The sequence below is a fragment of the Scomber scombrus genome, chromosome 20 (genome assembly GCF_963691925.1).
Source record: "Scomber scombrus chromosome 20, fScoSco1.1, whole genome shotgun sequence".
NCBI lineage: Eukaryota > Metazoa > Chordata > Actinopteri > Scombriformes > Scombridae > Scomber > Scomber scombrus.
In genome coordinates this window covers 22,588,559-22,613,077 of record NC_084989.1, presented here as the reverse complement: position 1 = coordinate 22,613,077, position 24,519 = coordinate 22,588,559, and the positions used below count along the sequence as shown (strand labels likewise).

The window sequence follows — 24,519 nt, the reverse complement described above, 5'->3', positions numbered from 1 at the left end:
CCTTCCCAAAATGTTGAAAACAATTTTTTTCATTTTATAAACAAATACAGTTTATATTATGATGGCAGTTAAAAGTCTCTAGAAAGTGCATTAAAAAAAAACAAAAAGTCTGGAGTGCTGGAATAGAATTGCAGAAAGAGAAGAGCCGAGAGATGGAGAGAGAGAGAGATGGAGAGAGGAGAGAGAGAGCTTCCTGGCACCCGCCGCCTGCCAGCGCTTTGGCCCCCGACACCGACAGAAATTGGCCAATGAGGTCGTAAAAACAAAACACAGCCGCAGAGGTCAACTTCATCACAGCGTTGTGGAAAAGTTAAGCTGCGGATTTGGGCCGTACAGTTTTGTGAGATTCAGTGCGGTTTGCCACAGGATTACTCCTCTGGCATAATCTAGGATCATGTATAATAGCTTGTTTACTGTGCACTGTCCTTTCTCCGTAACGTTAGCTGGCAGCGGAGCGAAGTGACTGAAGCACTTTTCAACCCAGGGATAAAATAAAAGGATACAAAGAAGCCATGTTTTGTGGTTTTGTTCATGAGTTCAATTGTTTTTTGCAAATTTGGACCAAGAGAGAATTTTATAATAAGTTTCTCGAAGCTCATTTTTTATTATCTGTTAATGTTGTCAACACTGAATATAATTGCTTATAGTTTATATATAAATGCTTAAAAGATAATGATGATTTTTTTTGTTATAAATTCAGATATACTTTATTATTTTGACTATTTCTTTAAATAAAATGTGGATTTAATAATTCAATTAAAAGAAAATGTTTTGATATATCCTTTATTTATATAATATTTTACTTATTTTAATTTAGAGACTTTTTATAACTTATTATCCTTCTAAATCTGACCACAAGTATTTTTATTTTTGTCATTCCTAATGGTTCACGTTTTTGTTATTTTGACTATTTCTTTCCTTTAAATTATTTCATAATTTATAAATCAATTAAATGGAGAATGTTTTGATATATCTTTAACTTAATATATATATTAATATATAATATTTTATTATTTTAATTTAGAGGACATTTTATAACTCCTAATCTGACCACAAGTATTTTTATTTTTGTCATTCCTAACTTTTCTCTCCTTTTTTAAATTTTTTTGGCAGTAATCGTCTTCCATAAAATATAGATATATATATATATATATATATATATATATATATATATATATATATATATATATATATATATATATATATATATATATATATATATATATACTGTACAATATATATATACAGGTGGATGATGGATGTAAACTTTATTGATCGCCTAGGGGAAATTTAGGGTCCAGCAGTTTAATACACACACAACATAAACAGGAATGTAAAAAGGTAAAATCTGTATAAATACAAATTAGATAAGAATAAGAATATTAAGAACAATATACTAAATAATTAAATACTAAATAAAGCAAGGTCTGAGGCTGAGGCTGTGTGATAAAGTGCCTTCCTTCCTTCTTCCCTCCCTCCCCTCCTTCCTTCCTTCCTTCCTTCCTTCCTCTTTTCCTTCCTCCTTCCCTCCTTACTCCTTTCCTTCCTTCCTTCCTTCCTTCCTTCCTTCTTCCTGCCTTCCTTCCTTCCTCCCTCCCTCCTTTCCTTCCTTCCTTCCTTCCTTCCTTCTTCCCTCCCTCCCTCCTTCCTCTCCTTCCTTTCTTCCTTCTGTCCTTCCTTCCTTCCTCTTTTCCTTCCTCCCTCCCTCCTTACTCCTTTCCTTCCTTCCCTCCTTCCTTCCTTCTCTCCTTACTTCCTTCCTCTTTTCCTCCTTTCCTTCGTTCCTCCCTCCTTACTCCTTTTCTTTCCTTCCTTCTTCTTCCTTCCTTCCTTCCTTCCTTCCTTCCTTCCTTCCTTCCTTCCATCTCCTTCTCCTCCCTCCCTCCCTCCCTCCTATTCCTTTCCTTTCCTTCCCTCCTTACTCCTTTCCTTCCTTCCTTCTTTACTCCCTTCCTCCTCCCTTCCTCCTGTCCTTCCTTGACCTAAGGACAACAGGAGGGTTAATCAGCTTAACATTTTAATGTTGTATATCTGATTATTCGTGTCAACACTGAAAATAAGTCATTAATGTATGGAAGATTAATGCTGACTATTAAAAAAAGAATGATTAATTCTTTATTATAAATTCATTCATACTTCATCATTTTGACCTGCCATTTTATACATTTTTTTATGTATTTATTTATTTTCACACATTTTGGATTTGGGTTCATAATTATAATTAAAATGACAATGTTTTGGATATATTTTTTAACTTATATAATATTTTACCTTAGAGACTTCATGTAACTTAATATCTCCTAATTCTAACCACAAATATTTTCATTCATAACTTTTCACCCCTTTTTTTTCCTCATATGTAGGTATTTAGCCATAAGAGAGTTAACTCCTTATTAATTAACATATATTTAATGTTGCATATTTAAACGAGGACATGTTTTCTTATATGAGGAAATGATTTTTTCTTTCCCTTCATTCTAACTTGTAATAAAGATCATGTGCATGTTTCCTACCTGTAATGCCTCATAAAAGCAGAACAGATATAAAACACAGTCTTTTATTTCCATATTTCTTTACTGTGTCCAAAGTCTCTTCTTTTTCTTTTTTTTTCTTTTTTTTTTTTCTGACCCCTCCGCCCACCTCTATCTGTCTGACCGGGGTCATCTGTCTGTTTTTGCCCTCACAGAGAGTTAATCTGTCCTTCGATTTCCCTTTTTATGGACATTTCCTGCGTGAAATCACCGTGGCAACTGGTGGTAAGTGAACACTGTTCTTGCACTTTGTTCTCTTCAATAGTCAGCCATTAGTGTTATTATTGGATATATACTGTATATGCTGTACACAGACCGTTTTTATTGCCCTGGGGTTTTTGGAGGGAATGTGGTAAAAAAAATGAGTCTGGAGTCATTTTATGAAACAGGGGACGGAAAGAAGAGTAAGTGCATCTGCATGTGTTTCTCCCTTCCTCCCTCCTTTCTTTCCTTCTTCCTCCCTTCCTTCCTTCCTCCCTCCTTTCCTTCCTCCCTCCTTTCCTTCCTCCCTCCTTTCCTTCCGTCTTAGTTCCTTCCTCCCTCCTTTCCTTCATTCTTCCCTTCCTCCCCTCTTTCTTTCCTTCTTCCTCCCTTCCTTCCTTCCTCCCTCCTTTCCTTCCTTTTTCCTTCCTCCCTCCTTTCCTTCCTTCCTTCCTCCCTCCTTTCAAACCTCCCTCCTTTCCTTCCGTCTTCCTTCCTCCTTTCCTTTCCTTCCTTCCTCCCTTCTTTCCTCCCTCCTTTCCTTCCGTCTTCTTCCTTCCTCCCTCCTTTCTTCCTCCCTCCTTTCCTTCCTTCCTTCCTTCCTCCCTCCTTTCCCAACCTCTCTTGCTGTACCTGTGAATGTGGCAACTGTACAAAGACAATTAGTTAGTTATGTCTTCTTTAGACGCTGTTTCTGGGAAGTCTTGACTTAAATCAGAAGATCCAGGGGTTAAAAAAACCTCGTCTGGCATAAAAACCCAACAGTACGAAACCACCAGCCGAGCAGTCGAGCCCGTCACTAAAGCATTTACAGCGCTCACCTCTGCAGATAGTGAGCTAGACTGGTGGGGTAAAATAACAAACCACTCCCAACCACTCAGCACCACCATCTCCACACTAGACTTAACTGGAAGAGAAACCAGACCGATGGGTTTGGCTCGGAAACAGGATTCAACTCAGGCCAAGCGGGGCCTATAGCACGGCCCTCTGATAGACGTGGATATCAGCGCTGGTGGATGTGTGTGTGTGCGGGTTTAGACACGTGACGGAGCAGATGCATTTGCCAGAAAAGTGCAAAGGCAATTTTCCACTTGAGTCTTGACAGAGAAACCACAACACCCCAACTAGCTATTATCACATCAAAGACTAAAGCCCAGCTCTTACCCAACTATTCCAGAGATGCTGTGCTGTGTTTAACTGCCTTTGGAATAATAAAGAAATAATCCAGCGTGTCTCTTATCATCATTATCATCACCGTCTCGTTTTACCACTTGATCCTCGGTCGTTTTCCTTTCCTCCCTCCTTCTCTCTTTCTTTCCTCCCCCCTACCCTCTTGCCTTCCTTCTTTACCCTGTCCTTCTTTCCTTCCTTACTCCCTTCCTCCTTTCTTTCCTTCTTCCTCCCTTCCTTCTTTCCTTCCTCCCTCCTTTCCTTCCTTCCTCCCTTCCTCCCTCCTTTCTTTCCTTCTTCCTCCCTTCCTCCCTCCTTTCTTTCCTTCTTCCTCCCTTCCTTCCTTCCTCCCTCCTTTCCTTCCATCCTCCCTTCCTCCGTCCGTTCTTTCCTTCCTTCCTCCCTCCTTTCCTTCCTTCCTCCCTTCCTCCCTCCTTTCTTTCCTTCTTCCTCCCTTCTTTCTTTCATTCTTCCTCCCTTCCTCCCTCCTTTCTTTCCTTCTTCCTCCCTCCTTTCCTTCCTCCCTTCCTCCTTCCTTTCTTTCCTTCTTCCTCCCTTCCTCCCTCCTTTCTTTCCTTCGTCCTCCCTTCCTTCCTTCCTCCCTCCTTTCCTTCCTTCCTACCTTCCTCCCTCCTTTCTTTCCTTCTTCCTCCCTTCCTTCTTTCCTTCCTCCCTCCTTTCCTTCCTTCCTCCCTTCCTCCCTCCTTTCTTTCCTTCTTCCTCCCTTCCTCCCTCCTTTCTTTCCTTCTTCCTCCCTTCCTTCCTTCCTCCCTCCTTTCCTTCCATCCTCCCTTCCTCCGTCCGTTCTTTCCTTCCTTCCTCCCTCCTTTCCTTCCTTCCTCCCTTCCTCCCTCCTTTCTTTCCTTCTTCCTCCCTTCTTTCTTTCATTCTTCCTCCCTTCCTCCGTCCGTTCTTTCCTTCCTTCCTCCCTCCTTTCCTTCCTTCCTCCCTTCCTCCCTCCTTTCTTTCCTTCTTCCTCCCTTCTTTCTTTCATTCTTCCTCCCTTCCTCCCTCCTTTCTTTCCTTCTTCCTCACTCCTTTCCTTCCTCCCTTCCTCCTTCCTTTCTTTCCTTCTTCCTCCCTTCCTCCCTCCTTTCTTTCCTTCGTCCTCCCTTCCTTCCTTCCTCCCTCCTTTCCTTCCTTCCTACCTTCCTCCCTCCTTTCTTTCCTTCTTCCTCCCCTCTTTCTTTCATTCTTCCTCCCTTCCTCCCTCCTTTCCTTCCGTCTTCCTTCCTTCCTCCCTCCTTTCCTTCATTCTTCCTCCCTTCCTCCCTCCTTTCTTTCCTTCTTCCTCCCTTCCTTCCTTCCTCCCTCCTCTCCTTCCTTAAATTCTGGATGCTGGTGAAGAGGAATGGACAGACTCTTGGAGCTGCTCGCTACCAGCACAGAGGAGATAATGAGAATTTGCATTCCAGACAGAGATGGAGGGATGAGACCCAGGAGGAGGAGGAAGAGGAGGAGGAGGAGGAAGCTATCTACCGCTTGCAGGCCTCTTGGGTTTCGTCTCCACTTCGCCCTCCTCGTATCCTCCATTTCAGACCCTATCAGTCAACTTGTCCTCCTCTCCCCACTGTACCATCCTTTCTCCCCCAGTTTCATAGCTGTCAGCAAGTCTCCGCTTCCACTCCAGAAAAAATTCTTCATCTATTTTTTTAGATACCAACACTGAAACTCTGCAGGGGGGAGATAGAGTGGCGGCAAAGCGGCGCTTTATAAGTTACATTTTTGTGGGTTTTTTTATTTAATTTTCACAGTTTCAGTTTCTTTCTAAATAAGAAACTCAATCGCTTTCACGATGAAGGCAACAATATGGATGTTGGTATTGTTGATATACTGCAGCTGCTTTCCTCCCTTCCTTTCCTCCCTTCCTTCGTTCTTTCCTCCCCCCTACCCTCCTCCCTTCCTTCTTTCCTTTCCTTACTCCCTTCCTCTTTTCCTTCCTTCTTTTCCTCCCTCCTTCCTTCTTTCCCCTGTCCTTCTTTCCTTCCTTACTCCCTTCCTATTTTCCTTCCTTCTTTCCTCCCTCCCTCCTACCTTCCTTCCTCCCTCCTTTCCTTCATTCTTCCTACCTTCCTCCCTCCTTTCTTTCCTTCTTCCTCCCTTCCTTCCTTCCTCCCTCCTTTCCTTCTTCCTCCCTCCCTTCCTTCCTCCCTCCTTTCCTTCCGTGTTCCTTCCTTCCTCTCTCCTTTCCTTCCTCCCCTCCTTCCTCTCTCCTTTCCTTCCTCCCTTCCTTCCTCCCTCCTTTCCTTCTGTCTTCCTTCCTTCCTCCCTCCTTTCTTTCCTTCTTCCTCCCTTCCTTCCTTCCTCCCTCCTTTCCTTTTTCCTCCCTTCCTTCCTTCCTCCCTCCTTTCCTTCCATGTTCCTTCCGTCCTCTCTCCTTTCCTTCCTCCCTCCTTCCTCTCTCCTTTCCTTCCTCCCTTTCCTTCCTCCCTCCTTTCCCTTCATTCTTCCTACCTTCCTCCCTCCTTTCTTTCCTTCTTCCTCCCTTCTTTCCTTCCTCCCTCCTTTCCTTCTTCCTCCCTTCCTTCCTTCCTCCCTCCTTTCCTTCCGTGTTCCTTCCTTCCTCTCTCCTTTCCGTCCTTCCCTCCTTCCTCTCTCCTTTCCTTCCTCCCTCCTTTCCTTCTGTCTTCCTTCCTTCCTTCCTCCCTCCTTTCCTTCTTCCTCCCTTCCTTCCTTCCTCCCTCCTTTCCTTCCGTGTTCCTTCCTTCCTCTCTCCTTTCCTTCCTCCCCTCCTTCCTCTCTCCTTTTCCTTCCTCCCTTCCTTCGTCCCTCCTTTCCTTCTGTTTTCCTTCCTTCCTCCCTCCTTTCTTTCCTTCTTCCTCCCTTCCTTCATTCCTCTCTCCTTTCCTTCCGTGTTCCTTCCTTCCTCTCTACTTTCCTTCCTCCCTTCCTTCCTTCCTTCCTTCCTTCCTTCCTCCCTCCTTTCCTTCCGTGTTCCTTCCTTCCTCTCTCCTTTCCTTCCTTCCTTCCTTCCTCCCTCCTTTCTTTCCTTCTTCCTCCCTTCCTTCCTTCCTCTCTACTTTCCTTCCTCCCTTCTTCCTCCTTTCCTTCCTTCCTCCCTCCTTTCCTTCCGTGTTCCTTCCTTCCTCTCTACTTTCCTTCCTCCCTTCCTTCCCCCCTCCTTTCCTTCAGCAAATATTCTTCATCTTTTTTTTAGATACCAACGCTGAAACTCTGCAGGGGGGAGATAGAGTGGCGGCAAAGCGGCGGTTTATAAGTTACATTTTTGTGGGTTTTTTTCAATTTAATTTTCACAGTTTCAGTTTCTTTCTAAATAAGAAACTCAATCGCTTTCACGATGTCGGCAACAATATGGATGTTGGCGCTCGGCCTCGTCAAACATCTGAAGTCTAACGTTCACTTTTGTGGTTTTTTGCATACGGTAAATTGATATTCACACTGCGGAGAAAAAAAAGTCTTGAATGTTTGAACGTGAGAAAAACTTTCAGGGTGGGAACTGGGAAGATTATTTAAACCTGTTTTTATAGAAATTAGACTTCTTATCTTCAAACAACATCAAAAAAAGGGTTTTTTACCACTTACACAAATACCAAGGAAAGCGATATTAGATCCCAGAGATTTATGAAACAAGTTGATTTTAATTGAAAACATGTTAAACAATGTCTTCTTTTCATTTAAGACAATACGGACTCAATTTGAAGCAAAAACAACTTAATACGACTAATATTCTCCTGTTTATGAAGTCACAGACTGCAGCTGCTTTCCTCACTTCCTTTCCTCCCTTCCTTCCTTCTTTCCTCCCCCCTACCCTCCTCCCTTCTTTCTTTCCCCTGTCCTTCTTTCCTTCCTCCATCCCCCTTTCCTCCCTTTCTTCCTTCTTTCCTCCCTCCTTCTCTCTTTCTTTCCTCCCCCCTACCCTCCTCCTTTCCTTCTTTCCCCTGTCCTTCTTTCCTTCCTTACTCCCTTCCTCTTTTCCTTCCCTCTTTCCTACCTCCCTCCTACCTTCATTCCTCCCTCCTGTCCTTCATTCTTACTCCCTTCCTCCCTCCTTTCTTTCCTTCTTCCTCCCTTCCTCCCTCCTTTCTTTCCTTCTTCCTCCCTTCCTTCTTTCCCCTGTCCTTCTTTCCTTCCTTACTCCCTTCTTCTTTTCCTTCCCTCTTTCCTCCCTCCCTCCTACCTTCCCTCCTCCCTTCCTCCTTTCCTTCATTCTTCCTCCCTCCTTTTTTTCCTTCTTCCTCCCTTCCTTCCTTCCTCTCTCCTTTCCTTCCTTCCTCCCTCCCTCCTTTCTTTCCTTCTTCCTCCCTTCCTTCCTTCCTCTCTCCTTTCCTTCCTTCCTCCCTCCTTTCCTTCCTTTTTCCTTCCTTCCTCCCTCCTTTCCTTCCTTTTTCCTTCCTTCCTCCCTCCCTCCTTTAAACAATGTCTTCTTTTCATTTAAAACAATATGCACTCAATTTTAAGCAATAACAACTTAATACAATTGATATTCTGCAGCTGCTCAGTAGCCCTAACAATACAAATGAGGAGAATACATTAGAACATATGCAGGAATAAGGTAGAAATTAATGGTAAATATCAACGTAGAGAAGTATTATCCATACAGGTGTAACAGTTTGTTTCAGTGACTGTCAGCGTGCTGTCGGCTCGGTCGTGGTCAACACAGAGAGTCCGCTGTGTGCTGAAGAGTGTGTGTGTGTGTGTGTGTGTGTGTGTGTGTGTGTGTGTGTGTGTGTGTGTGTGTGTGTGTGTGTGTGTGTGTGTGTGTGTGTGTGGAGAGCTCGGCATGTAGAGACTGTGAACACGATGATATACGATCTGACCGCCGACAGCTGCGACGACGGATATCCAGCTGCGGCACGCTGTCGACGAGACCAGCTGTCACATTTTTTAACAACCAGAATACAAACATGAGCTTTAGGACAAGAACGTGAACACATGATCATGACACATGAACTCTGAAGAAATGTAAATGATAGGTGTTTCATGTTGTTATTTAGCTCATTTGTGATTTAAAGCTTTAACATATAAGGAGTCAAATGACAAATATGTGTGAAGCAGAAATTTAAAGGAGCACTTGAAAGGGAACTTGGCTCCACTACCAGTTTATTCCATAGGACCTTTTCGGGCCTCTAATAAAACATTGGAGTCATTTGCAACCAATGACAAGCAAGACTTTTAGAAATTACACTTCCAACTATCCTACTAATTTGCAACTGCAGAAAAAAAAGAGAAATAATGACACTTAAATTACATTTAATCAACATAATCAGGCAGGAAGCCTCTATACATTCCAATCTCTATCTCATATTTACCCAACATTCGCTCTTGATGGACGGAAGGAAGGGAGGAAGAAAGGAAGGAAGGAAGAGAAGACAGATGGAAGGAAGGAAGAGAAGACAGATGGAAGGAAGGAAGGAAGGAAGAGAAGACAGATGGAAGGAAGGAAGGAAGGAAGGAAGGAAGGAAGGAAGGAAGGAAGGAAGGAAGGAAGGAAGGAAGGAAGGAAGGAAGGAAGGAAGAGAAGGCAGATGGAAGGAAGGAAGGAAAGAAAGATGGAAGGGAGGAAGGAAGGAAGGAAAGAAAGATGGAAGGATGGAAGGAAGGAATGATGGAAGGAAAGATGGAAGGAAGGAAGGGAAGAAGGAAGGAAGAGAAGACAGATGGAAGGAAGGAAGGAAGGAAAGATGGAAGGAAGGAAGGAAAGATGGAAGGAAGGAAAGAAGGAAAGATGGAAGGAAGGAAGGAAGGGAAGAAGGAAGGAAGAGAAGACAGATGGAAGGAAGGAAGTAAGGAAGGAAAGATAGAAGGAAGGAAAGGAGGGAGGAAGGAAGGAAGAGAAGACAGATGAAACTGAATGTTTTTTACCAAGTTGCTAAATATTCACTGACTATATATCTCATTAGTTTCTTTTTCTTTATCTGCTCTTTCAATACAATAAACACTTAAAGCAACCAGCATGATTTAGCATATTTAAGGTTATGTTTAGGCTCTTATTGTACGGTAAGGTTATCAGCTTAGTTAAATATTGAAAAAGTAACCAGTGGCTTGAAGCAGCATGGTCTTTCCTATTTAAATGATAGTTATTATATGTTGTTATCTAGTTTATTTATGATCTAAAGCTTTTAATATATGAGAAAGCAAACCCAAAATGTGTGTTAAGCAAACCTGAAACTTAAAAAAGAGGATAGTGGCTCCCAACTTCTTTAAGTCCCTAATTAAACATCAGAGAAGTGAATATCATTTGCAACCTTATCTCTTAAAAATAAGCCTTATACCTTATACCTAATTTGCAACTGCAGAAACCTAATGCTACATAAATTACATTTAATCATTTAACATAACGAGGCAAGTTTTTACTGATTATACTAGACAATATATCTCATTAGTTTCCCCCCTTCTATATCTGCTATTGCAACACAATAAACACTTAAAGCAACAAGCATGATTTATAGTGTTTATGTTGGTTTATTGCACACGAGGAAAAAAATGCATGAAAAGTAATTTTTAATTAATTTTTTAGATTAAGAAAAGAAAACAATAACTAACAAATGAGAAATGTGCAGGAGGAGCCAATAAGATAAGGGCTTGTCGGACGGCCATTTTTTAGGATGAGACATACAACATGAAATCTTAATATTTAGTGATGTTTAGGCTCTCACATTACTTGGTTAAGACTAAGGAAAGGTTGCCATGTTGGTTAAATGTTGACAAAGTAACTACTGGCTTGAAGTATCATGATCTTCCCCTGACCTTTAACCCTCCTTTTATCTTCGAGTCAAGGAAGGAAGGGAGGAAGAAGGAAGGAAGGAAGGAAGGAAGGAAGGAAAGGAAGGAAGGGAGGAAGAAGGAAGGAAAAGAGGGAGGAAGGAAGTAAGGGAGGAAGAAGGAAAGGAGGGCGGAAGGAAGGAGAGAAGTAAGGAAAGGAGGGAGGAAGAAAGAAGGAAATGAGGGGAGGAAGGAAGGAGGGAGGAAGAATGAAGGAAAGGAAGGAAGGAAGGAAGAAGGAAGGAAAGGAGGGAGGAAGGAAAAAGGAAAGGAGGGAGGAAGGAAGGAGAGAAGTAAGAAAAGGAGGGAGGAAGAAGGAAGGAAAGGAGGGAGGTAGTAAGGAAGGAGGGGAGGAAGGAAAGGAGGGAGGAAGGAAGGAGGGAAGGAAGGAAAGGAGGGAGGAAGGAAAGGAAAGAAGGAAGGGGGGAAGAAAGAAAGAGAGAAGGAGGGAGGGAGGAAGGAAAGGAAGGAAGGGAGGAAGGAAGGACAGAAGCAAGGAAGAAGGAGGGAAGAAGGGAGGGAGGAAGGAAAGGAAGGAAGGGAGGAAGCAAGGACAGAAGCAAGGAAGAAGGAGGGAAGAAGGGAGGCAGGAAGGAAAGGAAGGAAGGGAGGAAGCAAGGACAGAAGCAAGGAAGAAGGAGGGAAGAAGGGAGGCAGGAAGGAAAGGAAGGAAGGGAGGAAGCAAGGACAGAAGCAAGGAAGAAGGAGGGAAGGAGGGAGGAAAGAAGGAACAGTCAAAACAGACGGGGTCAAGTTGACCCGGGAGGACGAAACAAAGGTTAAGTGGATATAACATGCTATTTGTAATTTATATACTGTTATAATATCGGATATCTATGATAAACATGATCAAAGCTCTAAAACTTGAGCAAAACATACGTTTAAAAAAAAAACTCCCTGACTGACAGACAAAAACCAGAAGCTTCAACTCTAACCACCTTTTTACAAAAAACGTGCGGTACAAAAACATTATGCTTCACTCCAAAAAAAAAAAAAAAAAAAGAAAGAAAACCATTGCTACTGAACTGAATCCAAGCAGCAAAAAAACATTTGGCAAAACAATTAACGAGAATATAAACTCCATTTTTTGGGGGGGTCACAGCTTTGTCATTGTATCATATCCAAGACCTTAAAAGTTGGGACTTGGGTCTGTCCAGTAATGACGGGGATCATTGCCAGTTTTAGAAGTACTCCAAAGACGTCACTGTTATGAAACTTAAAACCCTAAAATGTGCCGTGTAAGGATTTGACTTGAGCACAGGTTGACTCATTATAGTTTTGCATCAATCATGGAAGGAAGGAAGGAAGGAAGGAAAGGAGGAAGGAAGGAAGGGAGGAAGGAAGGAAGCATCATGATCTTCCCCTGACCTTTAACCTTTGTGTCGTCCTCCCGGGTCAAATTGACCCCGTCTGTTTTGACTGTTCCTTCCTTCCTCCCTCCTTTCCTTCCTTCGTCTTCCCTTACATCTTTCCTTCCTTCCTTCCTTCCATCTGTCTTCTCTTCCTTCCTCCTCCCTCCTTTCCTTCTTTCTTCGTCCTCCCTTCCATCTTTCCTTCCTTCCTCCCTTCCATCTTTCCTTCCTTCCTTCCTTCCTTCCTTCCATCTGTCTTCTCTTCCTTCCTTCCTCCCTTCCTTCCTTCCATCTTTCCTTCCTTCCATCTTTCCTTCTTTCCTTCCTTCCATTTTTCCTTCCTTCCATCTGTCTTCTCTTCCTTCCTTCCTTCCTTCCTTCCTTCCTTCCTTCCTTCCATCTTTCCTTCCTTCCTTCCTTCTTCCTCCCTCCTTTCCTCCTTTCTTCCTCCCTTCCATCCTTCCTTCCTTCCTTCCTTCCTCCCTTCCTTCCATCCTTCCATCTTTCCTTCCTTCCTTCCTTCCATCTTTCCTTCCTTCCTTCCTTCCTTCCTTCCTTCCTTCCTTCCATCCTTCCATCTTTCCTTCCTTCCTTCTTCCTCCCTCCTTTCCTTCTTTCTTCCTCCCTTCCATCCTTCCTTCTTCCTTTCCTTCCTTCTTCCTCCCAAATAAAAGAGACATTTTATTTAGATTAAAAACCCTCGTAGCTTCTTATTTAAAAGAAAAAAGACGTTGTGAGTGTGCGTGCGATCCGCTCCGGGCTCTTCACGGCTCGGAACAGCTGCGATAAACAGAAAATATCCTGTAAATTAAACACAGCTCAGCACGAAGGAACAAAGACCTTATCTAAACACAATGTCCAATAAAGTGAAGCTTTGGTCTAGTCGGACTGCTAATTCCCGCTCGTGTTTTTCTTGGACGTACTCAGCGCTGCACTTTTGGACGACAGCTCACATAAACAGAGCTTGTCAAGGAAAGAATTATCCGTCTCGTTTCCTCTCCTCCTTATCAAGAAAAGCTTTCACTCCACCTCACCTTCTTAAACCCTCCTGTTGTCCTCAGGTAAAGGAAGGGCAGGAGGAAGGGATGAGGAAGGGAGGGAAGAAGGAAGGAAGGAGGAAGGAAGGGAGGAAGGAAAGAAAGGAGTAAGGAGGTAGGGAGGGAGGAAGGAGAAAAGGAAGGGAGGAAGGAAAGGAGCAAGGAAGGAAGGAAGGAAAGGGGTAAGGAGGGAGGAAGGAAAGATGGAAGGAAGGGAGGAAGGAAGGAAGAGAAGACAGATGGAAGGAAGGAAGGGAGGAATGAAAGGAGCAATGAAGGAAGGAAGGAAGGAAGGGAGGAAGGAAGGAAGAGAAGACAGATGAAGGAAGGAAAGATGGAAGGGAGGAAGCAAAGAAAGAAAGATGGAAGGATGGAAGGAGGGAGGAAAAGAGAAAGGAAGTAAGGAGAGAAGGAAGGGAGGAAGGTAAGTAGCAAGGAAGGAAGGAAGGAAAGGAGTAAGGAGGGAGGGAGGAAGGAAGGAAGGAAGCGAGGAAGGATGGAAGGAAGTGAGGAAAGAAGTATGGAACGAGGAAGGAGCAAAGAAAGAGGGAAGGAGGGGAAGAACGAAGGAAAAATTTAAGAAAGAGGGAGGAAGGAAGGAAAGAAGGAAGGAACAGTCAAAAGAGATGGGGTCAATTTGACCCGGGAGGACGACAGGAGGGTTAAACCTCTCTCTTTCTCAGCCTCCAACTCTTTTCTCCTCTCATTGTCCCTCCTCCGTCTTCTCTCCGGGTCTCTGCTGTAAGTGGCGGCCATAATGAATGAATTGCCTCTCCGCTGCGGCGCCCTGCAGCTCTCACCTCTTTAGTGCATTCAGAGACGCTGTCTGATTCTCTTTAGACTGTCAAATAAGTCGTATTGTGCTTTCAAGAGATTGCTGGTAAGGACTGTGAAGGGAGAGTGTGTGTGTGTGTGTGTGCGTGTGTGTGTGTGTGTGTGTGTTTGTGTGTGTGTGTGTGTGTGTTTAGTTGGAAGCTTTCTAAAGCTTTCTGGAGTTTGAAATGGAAAGAAATACTGAAGCAGGCAGAACAAAGAAAAGCAGAAAGAAACAGAAAAAAAGAGAAAATGTTGGGTAAATATGAGATTGAGACTGTCCTTCCTCCCTCCTTCTCTCTTTCCTTCCTTCCTTCATTCCTTCCTTCCTTTCTTCCTTCCTTCTTCCTCCCTTCCATATTTCCTTCCTTCCTTCCTTCCTTCATTCCTTCCTTTCTTCTTTCCTTCCTTCCTTCCATCCTTCCTTCTTCCTCCCTTCCATCTTTCCTTCCTTCTTTCCTTCCTTCCATCTTTTCTTCCTTCCTTCCTTCCTTCCATCTGTCTTCTCTTCCTTCCTTCTTCCCTTCCTTCCTTCCATCTTTCCTTCTTCCCTTCCTTCCTTCTATCTTTCCTTCTATCCTTCCTTCCATCTTTCCTTCCTTCCTTCCATCTTTCCTTTCTTCTATCTTTCCTTCCTTCCTTCCATCTTTCCTTCCTTCATTCCTTCCATCTGTCTTCTCTTCCTTCCTTCTTCCCTTCCTTCCTTCCATCTTCCCTTCCTTCCTTCCATCTTTCCTTCCTTCCTTCCTTCCTCCCTCCTTTCCTTCCTTCCTTCCATCTTTCCTTCCTTCATTCCTCTCTTCCTTTCTTCCTTCCTTCCTTCCTTCCTTCCTTCCTTCCTTCCTTCCTTCCTTCCTTCCTTCCATCTTTCCTTCCTTCCATCCTTCTTTCCTTCTTTCCTCCCTTCCATCTTTCTTTCCTTCCTTCCTTCCATCTGTCTTCTCTTCCTTCCATCTTTCCTTCCTTCCTTCCTTCAATCTGTCTTCCCTTCCTTCCTTCCTTCCTTCCTTCCTTCCTTCCTTCCTTCCTTCCTTCCTTCCTTCCTTCCATCTGTCTTCTCTTCCTTCCTTCCTTCCTTCCTCCCTTCCTTCCTTCCATCAAGAGCGAATGTTGGGTAAATATGAGATAGAGATTGGAATGTATGGAGGCTGATTTAGAGGAAGTGTGTCGAGCCCAGCGTGCGCCGTGCAATCAGATAAAAGATGTGAAAATGCCGACGCAGCATCACACAAACATGAAGTCACCTCTCTTTGTTTCACCATGGCTTTTATGTTTACCTTAATTTAGACAGGTAGACTCAACAATGCAGCGTCCCTATAAGGTATTCGCTTGATATTCATATAGCATGACATAACATAGGGCCAGTGTGCCTTTATCTGCTCTCTGATAAAAGCAAGGGGCCCATCTGAATACCGTTCTACAGATTAAGAATATTTGTTGATTTATGTGAAAGATTATAAACAGGCAGGTTTTTTGTTTTTTTTTGTACAGCACATTTCAAACACAAAGGCAACTCAAGCTGCTCTAAAAGGACCTTTAACCTTTGTGTCGTCCTCCTGGGTCAAATTGACTCTGTCTGTTTTGACTGTTCCTTCTTTCCTCCCTCCCTCCTTCTCTCTTTCGTTCCTTCATCTCTCTTTCCTCCCTTCCTTCTTTCCTCCCTTCCTCCCTGCCTCCTTCTTTCCTTCCTCCCTTCCTTTCTCCGTCCTTCTTTCCTTCCTTCCTCCCTTCCTCCCTTCCTTTCTCCCTCCCTCCCTCCTTCCTTGTTTCTTCCCTCCCTTTATTCCTTCTTTCCTCCGTCCTTCCTTCCTTCCTTCCCTTCCTCCCTTCCTTCTTTCCTTCCTTCTTCCTTCCTTCCTCCCTGCTTTCCTTCTTTCTTCCTCCCTTCTTTCCTCCTTTCCTCCTTTCCTTCCTTCCTCCCTCCTTTCCTTCCGTCTTCCTTCCTTCCTCCCTCCTTTCCTCTCCTTCCCTCCCTCCCTCCTTTCCTCCCTTCCTTCCTTCCTTCTTTCCTTCCTTCCTCCTTTTCATTCCTTATTCCTCCCTTCTTTCCTTGACTCGAGGACAACAGGAGGGTTAAAGGCATAAAAATGCAACAAATAAATAGAAGAGACAAATAAAAAAAGCAAAATATGCATAGGAAAGATAAAAATCTAAATGCAAATAAAACCTCTATCCGATTAACCCTCCTGTTGTCCTCGAGTCAAGGAAGGAAGGGAGGAAGAAGGAAGGATGGAAGGGAGGAATAAGGAAGGAAAGTAGGGGGGGAGGGAGGAGGGAAGGAAGGAAGGAAAGGAGGGAGGAAGGAATGGAGGAAAGGAAAGAAGGAAGGGAGGAAAGGAAGGAAGGAAGGACGGAGGAAAGAAGGAAGGAAAAGGAAGGTAGTAGGAGGGGGGAAAGAAAGAAGGAAGGAGGGAGGGAGGGAGAAAGGAAAAGAGAAAGGGAGGAAGGAAGGAAAGAAGGAAAGAGGAAAGAAGGAAGGGAGGAAGGTAGGGGGGAGGAAAAAAAGCGAGAAGGAGGGAAGGAGGAAGGGAGGAAGGAAGGAGGGAGGGAGTAAGGAAGGAGAGAAAGAAGGAAGGAAAGGAAAGGAGGAAGTAGGAGGGAGGAAAGAAAGAGAAGGAGGGAAGGAGGAAGGGAGGAAGGAAGGAAAGAAAGGAAAGAAGGAGGAAGGAAGGAAGGAAGGACAGAAGGAAGGAAGGAATGAAGGAAGGAAGGAAGGAAGGAAGGAAGGAAGAAGGAAGGAAGGAAGGAAGGAAGAAAGAAAGAAGAAAGAAAGAAAGAAAGAAAGAAAGAAAGAAAGAAAGAAAGAAAGAAAGAAAGAAAGAAAGAAGAAAGAAAGAAAGAAAGAAAGAAAGATAAGAAAGAAAGAAAGGAAGGAAGGAAGAAGAAAAGAAGGAACAGTCAAAACAGACGGGGTCAATTTGACCCGGGAGGGCGACAGGAGGGTTATAAACCAACCTGAAGTGAAGCATTCAGCATGTTGCACCAGTTTAAGAGAACTCAGAAGACAGCAGGTTTTCTAGCCTGGATTTTATGTAGTTAGGGTTGGCACGTTCCTCAGATTCCAGTAAGTTTGTTCAGCAATGAGGAGCAGTAATAACTAAATGCTGCCTCACCATGTTTTGTTTTCATTCTGGGAAACGGTTAGTAGACCAGTCCCGGAAGACCAGAGACTTCTTGAGGGTTCATGGTGTGGAAGCGAGTCAGAGATTTAAGGAACTAGCAGCAGTGTTGTAAAATCATTTCTGTGTCAGGATCTGAAGATGAGTGTGAGACAGAAGTTAGAGCTCTGGGTGAGCTGAAGCTGGGTAGACGTTTAAAAAGGCCTTTAACCTTAGTGTCGTCCTCTCGGGTCAAATTGACCCCGTCTGTTTTGACTGTTCCTTTTTTCCTTCCTTCCTTCCTTCCTTCCTTCCTTCCTTCCTTCCTTCCTTCCTTCCTCCTTCCTTCCTTCCTTCCTTCCTTCCTTCCTTCTGTCCTTCCTTCCTTCCTTCCTCCTTCTTTCCTTTCTTTCCTTCCTTCCTCCCTTCCTCCTTCCCTCCTTCTCTCTTTCTTTCCTCCCTCCTACGTTCCTCCTTTCCTTTCCTTCCTTCTTTCTCTCCTTCCTTACTCCCTCCCTCCTTTCCTTCCTCCCTCCCTGCACTCCTTCCTTCTTCCTCCCTTCCTTCCTCCTTTCCTTCCTTCTTCCTCCCTTCCATCCTTCCTACTTCTTCCCTCCCTTCCTCCTTTCCTTCCTTCTTCCTCCCTTCCATCCTTCCTTTCTTCTTCCTCCCTTCCTTCCTTGACTCGAGAACAACAGGAGGGTTAAAGTATCAATCAATCTTGGTTAGCATTTATACCATACATTGTATAAATATAATGGATGTATCCATGGTGACGTCACCCATTGGTTTGTGGACTTTGCATTTTGAAGCCTTGAGTTTGTTATTTTGACCGTCGCCATCTTATCTTTTTGGAGCCAGAAGTGATGAGAAGTGACCATATTTTGAGGAGATGGTGGAGCTGACCCTGGCTTGGTTAGCACGGAGCATTTACAGTCTATGGTTAAATGCGATAACGCTAATATTAATGCAAATTTTAACTAGTGAAAAATGGGGTTAAACCATTAAACCAAGATATCCTCCTAGAGGGTCTTTTAGTACAACCAAAGACTTTATAGGTGACCAAAATGTGACCTCCATGAACTGTAAACACACTGAAATAGTGGTGTTACAGCTATAGCTATACTCTTTGAATCAGGGATTACATCATGGTTACATTACCTAACCAATGTTGTCACTATGGTAGCGACTTGTCAATCACAAGGTCCTAAAGCATACCCTGCTTTATCCACTATTTTACTCTAAATGGGACCATAATTTACAAAATGAACTTCATGCTTTATTGAAGAAGACTTGAAACTAGCAATTTAGACTATAAACTAAGTAGGAAACAGTTTACTGAGGTAATAAATCAAGTGACAAGTAGGGTAATTTTCTCATTGACTTTAATGCAATCAGACTTCTTTTTGGAGCCAGTGGAGTTGCCCCCTGCTGGCCAATAGAGAGAATGCAAGTTGAAACTACCCAATTGATTTATATCCACTACTGGGCTTCAACAAACTATTATTTTCATTATCTTTTTATTCATTATCTTTTATTTTGCCCTTTTTAAATATTTCTATAGCATTGTTTTACATTTTTGATGGGAGGAAAATTAACTGTAGCCATGGCAACTCCTCCTATTAAGCCCTACATACCATATATGTTCCCCTTATTCATTCCTGGAGTTCTGTACAGTCAGGACTTCACACAGCTAAATAAAGTCCCGTCTTCACTCCCTCCTTCCTGCTCTTCTCACTGCGCGTGCTGACAGTGCTCTATATAGAGGTAATTCTGAGCAGGTAGGGTCTTTAGGGGAAGATTGATTTCCCTCATGCTAGGCTCTGCTCCTGCTCCTCGTTTCCAGTGTGATAGATGTGTTTTTGTAACCCTCCCACTGTACGAGAAGACATATGGTGACATGAAATAGGGGTTTTTAGGTCTGGCCTCAATGAGATTTTTCCCCCAAAATCGTTTTCATATCTCAGCCAGGCTCCCGCCCCTCCCCCCGCCTCAACATGCCTCTGGCAGCCCCTTTATATACTGTATTTCTCTTGAAGTTCACTCAAAAATCTAAAGAATCCATTCGCAAAATAATAATCTCTGGATTGTTCTGGGCTTTAGTTAGAGAGAGCTGACAATGACTTAAAGGAACAGTTAGAAATTTTGGGAAATATGCTTAATAACTTTCTTGCCAAACATTGACAACAAGTAGATTGATACCACTTTCATGTCTGTCTGATAAATGAAGCTTCTATCAACAGCCAGTTAGCTTAGCTTAGCTTAGCACAAAGAATGAAAACAAGTGGAAACAGCTAGCATGGCTCTGGAATGCAATGAGAGTACTGAAAAAGTATGGAGCCACAATTTGCAGTTTTTACACTTTGTTATTTTATGAATTAAACAAACAAGATATAACATGTTAAGTTGTGTGATTTAGAGGTGCTTTTAGGTGGATTTTGTTATGTTCAGACAGACTCATGCTAGCTCTTTCCCCTTGTTTCTAATCTTTGTGCTAAGCTAAGCTAACCGACTGCTGGTGGAAGCTTCATATTCAGTGTAGAAAGATGATTCAATTCTATATTTATTATAATTTGTAAAACTTAATACTCTCTGATTTAAATACTGATACTACTGATTGTTCCTTTAAGACAAGGCACATTTATGTACATAGCACATGTCATACCCAGAGCATGCTTTACAGAAAATAAAGGATTATTACAGCAAGAAATATTAAAACATACAAATAGAAACAACAATGTGTCCAATTCTGGGCAGAGTTTTTTTGTAGTTGCTTTATCATACTACACTTGAAGATAACAACCAATCTAAAACTCTTTAACCATCCTCTTCATCATCATAAAATTCAATGTTGAACAAGACAAAAATGGGAACATTAGGGAAAAAATAAATGCTCCTTTGTCTGTTGCAAGAGTCGCTTTGAGTCCTTTTTATTTTAAGATACTGTCACTGTGCTGTGTTTTTGTAATTCTTCAAAACTGCTCTTCAAAGGTAAATTACACCGGATACGTAACACTGTCTCACCCAGACGCCATGTTCTCCCTTTGTTGTGACTCAAACTCTCGCTATCACTACTCTTGGTGGACATTTTTGTGATCCAGCAAAAAAAAAAATCCAAAAGCTTTTAGTTTGAATGAATCTAGAAATGACAGGTGAGTTTGCTAAAGTTTGTCAGAAGGGAAATTAAGATGCTGTTTGGTTCTGTTGTCATCAGTGCAAATTCTTTATGCAAAGACTGTTCCCCTTGTGATGAATAATGGGCTTTTTCCCCCCTTTTTTCTGGAGTCCATTAATAACCATGTTTACAGGCTGCTAAATGATGCATGCCTCTCTCTGTGGAGGGATATTTTCTTTGTGCCTTGTTGAAGGGACACATAAATTGGAAAAGTTAACAATCCCTTTTTTGTTGTCATGGCCTCTTCGTTAACATCCATGATTGATGATTCGAGTTGAAACACACACACACACACACATAAGGAGGGGAGTAAGTACAGCCGTTGACGATAAGAAAGCCTGACTCATAAACCCATGGTAATATATAACTGCTCTCCCAGCATATCTTTCTTTAAAGCCCTTATGATTTGCCCTTCTGTTTCTGATGGAAGATAATAGCGCTAATTAATCGCCATTGCTATAGCCGAGGCAGCCTGCAGCACGGGGGCCACAGACAGAGAAAGAAGTGATCTGTGTGGTTTAATGAGACACTTTTGACTTTGGACTGGAGGGCAGTCTTGTTGTCTTCCTGAGAGATTCTGCAGCTGATAACATCTTTATAGAGGGAGGGAAAGAAGGGCTGTTTTTATGAGTTGCTTAAGGGGCAAATCCACCTTAAAACACTTAATCAAAACATGTACAGTACAACACTATTAGATGCAATAAAGATAACACATTGCTGGTTCTTCTTTGGATTTCTTAAGTTGGATTTCTCTTCTACATGACAACCAAGTGTGCATTCAATAGAGTACAGACAGTTATATGTTATGTGTGTTTTCTCTTTTTCCTCCCTCAGGGTTCATCTATACTGGTGACGTGGTCCACCGGATGCTAACAGCTACACAGTACATCGCTCCACTGATGGCAAACTTTGACCCCAGTGTCTCCAGAAACTCTACTGTCATCTACTTTGACAATGGTAACAGCATTTTTATTCCTCCTAGACAAACTAATGCATTTTTTTTAATGGTATTTATTATTAACTCTGTTTCCAATGCATGGGTGACTATGACATATGAAGTATATATCCTCAAAAAAGGCAGATTCTGATCACATTTTGATATTTATTTACTAATATAATGTCATTCATTTGCTGAAAACAGCCCAAAAACATACATTTCTGTCTGCTTATTTTATCCATTATCCTTTTTTTCCTTCTTTTTTACACGTTTTTAATATCAGGTTATGTATTGATATCGTTATATAAACATACATGTAGCATGACAGAGGAGTTTATCTATATTTTTCACCCCCAAATTCCCACAAAATGGTTTTTATCATAATAATTAAGGATCATAATTTCATTACTATCACTATATGAGCTATTTCCTGACACTTTTTCCCCCTAAAAAGACTGAAATCATTTATATTAAGTCTGCTATGACCTCTGTGGCATCCCCCCTAAATTCTCTTTACTCACTTCAAGCTAAATTGATGCCTTGCCTCGCCTCTCTGTACCTTCCCTCTGCCATCTGTGATGGTTGTTATCCATCATGTTCGTCATCACCGTCTAATCCCTCTGCGGCAGAGTGACTGACCAACTGTGTGACCTTCTGCAGTGGAGCTCATCAGACTTTAACCAAACTGGCAGCCGATCGATTCTCAGCCGGCCCGCTCCTCAGCACACTGTCCATCAGTCAATGTCCTGCCAATACAGCATAAGAACTGTGTGGTGTGTTATCTTCTTTCCATCACACTGTGAACACTTTGATAATTTGTTCACAGCAGAGACGTATTGTTTGCTCTTCATGCACAAACAGGATTGTGGGAGTTGTGTGAAACTTCACAGTGTCAGATGTTCAATTTCTACAATAACAGAATATTTATTGCTTTTTGTGCCTCAGCGACAGCCACAGCTAGAGGCATTATGTTTTTCAGGTTGGCCGCACGTCCGTCCATCCCGTTCTCATGAGCGTGATATTTCAGGAACGCCTTGAGGGAATTTTCATCAAATTTGGCACATGTAGAAATACACAAATAAACAGCTCACACACTGCAGAGCTCCAGTGTGTGAGCTGTTTATTTATGCATTTCATCACTTTTCCCTCTTTGCTTGGGATGTGCGTGCAAACTTCTATCTCTAATTCAGCACAAACGTCCATTTTGACTCAAGAATCAACTTATTAGCATTTGGTGGGCAAAGGTCAAGATCACTGCGATCTCACTTCCGTCCCATTCTTGTGAACGTGATATGTGAGGAACGCATGGCGGGAATTTCATTACTTCTTGGACTCAAGGATGAACTCATTAGAATTTGGTTGTCTAAGGTGAAACTTAATATATTTTATTAACCCTCCTGTTGTCCTCGAGTCAAGGAAGGAAGGAAGAAGGAAGGAAGGGAGGGAGGAAGGAAGAAAGGAAGGGAGGAAGAAGGAAGGGAAGGAAGGAAGGAAGGGAAGGAAGGAAGGAAGGAAGGAAGGAAGGAAGGAAGGAAAAGAGGAAGGGAGGAAGGAAGGAAAGAAGGACAGAGGAAAGAAGGAAGGTCCTCGAGTCAAGGAAGGAAGGGAGGAAGAAGGAAGGAAGGGAGGGAGGAAGGAAGAAAAGGAAGGGAGGAAAGAAAGAGAGGAGGAGGGAGGGAGGAAAGAAGGAAGGGAGGAAGGAAGGAAGGAGGGAAGGAAAGAAGGAGGGAGGGAGAAAGGAAGGACAGAAGGAAGGAAGAAAGGGGGATGGAGGAAGGAAAGAAGGTAGGGAGGAAAGAGAGAGGAAGGAAAGAAAGAGAGAAGGAGGGAGGAAGGAAGGACAGACGGAAGGAAGGAAGGAAGGGAAGAAGGAACAGTCAAAACAGACGAGGTCAATTTGACCCGGGAGGACGACACAAAGGTTAAATTCCTTTACAATCTTCACTCCAAATGTAACGAGTCTGGACAGACATGGATGCAAACTGCAACTTCACTCGTTGGCGGACACATACAACCACCAGGTGGTATTTCTGCTTGTTAATTGGAATCCGCTAAAAATAAAGAACGCACGTCATCGGTTAACAACACGACTTTCTCCAAGTGATGTAAAACTATCCTGAAATTTGAAATGTGCACAATTATAGAGGAGTCAAGTGTTTCAGCACCTGACAGATGGAGAATCGTGCCAGCAGCATCTTGTGACAGCACTGTGGTGAAAATAAAACTTCCAGGCTGTAAAACATTGTGTGACAGTTTGAGATTTTAACTCAACTCCAGAACTCTATATTTATAATGCTTGACAGGTATTTATTAATTCATTATTCATGGATGAATTTCAAGTCTTCACTCTTCCAAAAAAAAGACCTCGTAACACTGTCATCTGCTCCTGTTAAAATTTATTTTTTATTACATTAAGAAAAGTGCAAAGTTTTAAGCTAAAATTGGCTCTTCATCGAGCCTGGAGGAGAGAAACAGACTCAGGTGTGTTTCATTGTAGAAAAAGTGTGGAGGCTGGGATGGGTTCGAAAAGAAAACTTGTTTTAACAACATTTCACGAGACCACTTCTGAAGGCTTTAAGGCGTGTTGAAAAGCCTGCAGCCATAAAGAGCTTAATCATACACACATGGATAACAGCGCACAGATTTTCCCTAAAATAAGGCAAAAAGAATAATAAAAAATTCGAGTTAATTTGAGAGTTAATATCCCGCCTACTTTTACAACCTCTTTTATTTGAAGATACTTTTAGTCCCACCCATAGGTGCAGTTACAGCCAACTGGATAACACCAGAAAAAGGGAATCAAATATGAAAGAATTGTAAAAATGTAAATCTTAACATAACACATAATAGAACAAATATAGAAAACTGATTATCTAAAACTTTTGGCAAATATTACATCACCATGCTGATGTTGGGTCGATGTAATCGGGCTGGATTTGCTTTGTTTGTTTTGAGTTCATACAGCATGTTAAGCTTGTAAGTGGAATTAATAACAAGGCTAGAGTGTGTGCTCCCTCCGCTCCTCATCACCCACTCTGTATTTTTAGCTAGAAAGGCCCAGATAACATGGCAGCCTCCCCTCCTGAACTCCATGCATTTCAAGCAGACCTATATTAGGCTTAACTTGTCTTGCCTGATATAAAGTAGCAGTGATGTAGTGCTCAGATATTCTCCTAAACTTCCTTAATGCATCACACAGCAATGTCTAATTTCTCATTTTTCCCGCTTGTCACATGTTTAACATACTTGTCCATTGCCAGAGGCCCTCTGTACAACACATGTAAATTATTACGAGGTTTCTTGGACAAGTAGACGCCTGTGCTCTTGTCAGCAAAAAAAGCGAAAACTCGTCTTTGCTGTGGATGTAAGAGGTCTGGGCATGTGACAGAAAAATTGATTAGTTGTGTTAACAAACCTTTATTGCCCTGGCAACCGGCCAAATGACTAGCTCGGAGGGGGGAATGGCTTTCACGTCAATAGGT

The 24,519-nt window shown here is 42.6% G+C and overlaps 1 protein-coding gene across 1 annotated transcript in view; it reads left to right on the top strand.

Annotated features, from left to right (window-relative positions):
- Positions 1-24,519, top strand: part of plxdc2b (plexin domain containing 2b) — a 140,786-nt gene that overhangs the window by 69,725 nt on the left and 46,542 nt on the right. The window contains exons 3-4 of the mRNA XM_062441833.1: positions 2,687-2,756; positions 20,935-21,057. Of these exons, the coding sequence (XP_062297817.1) occupies positions 2,687-2,756; positions 20,935-21,057 (193 nt within the window). The remainder of the gene's footprint in view (positions 1-2,686; positions 2,757-20,934; positions 21,058-24,519) is intronic.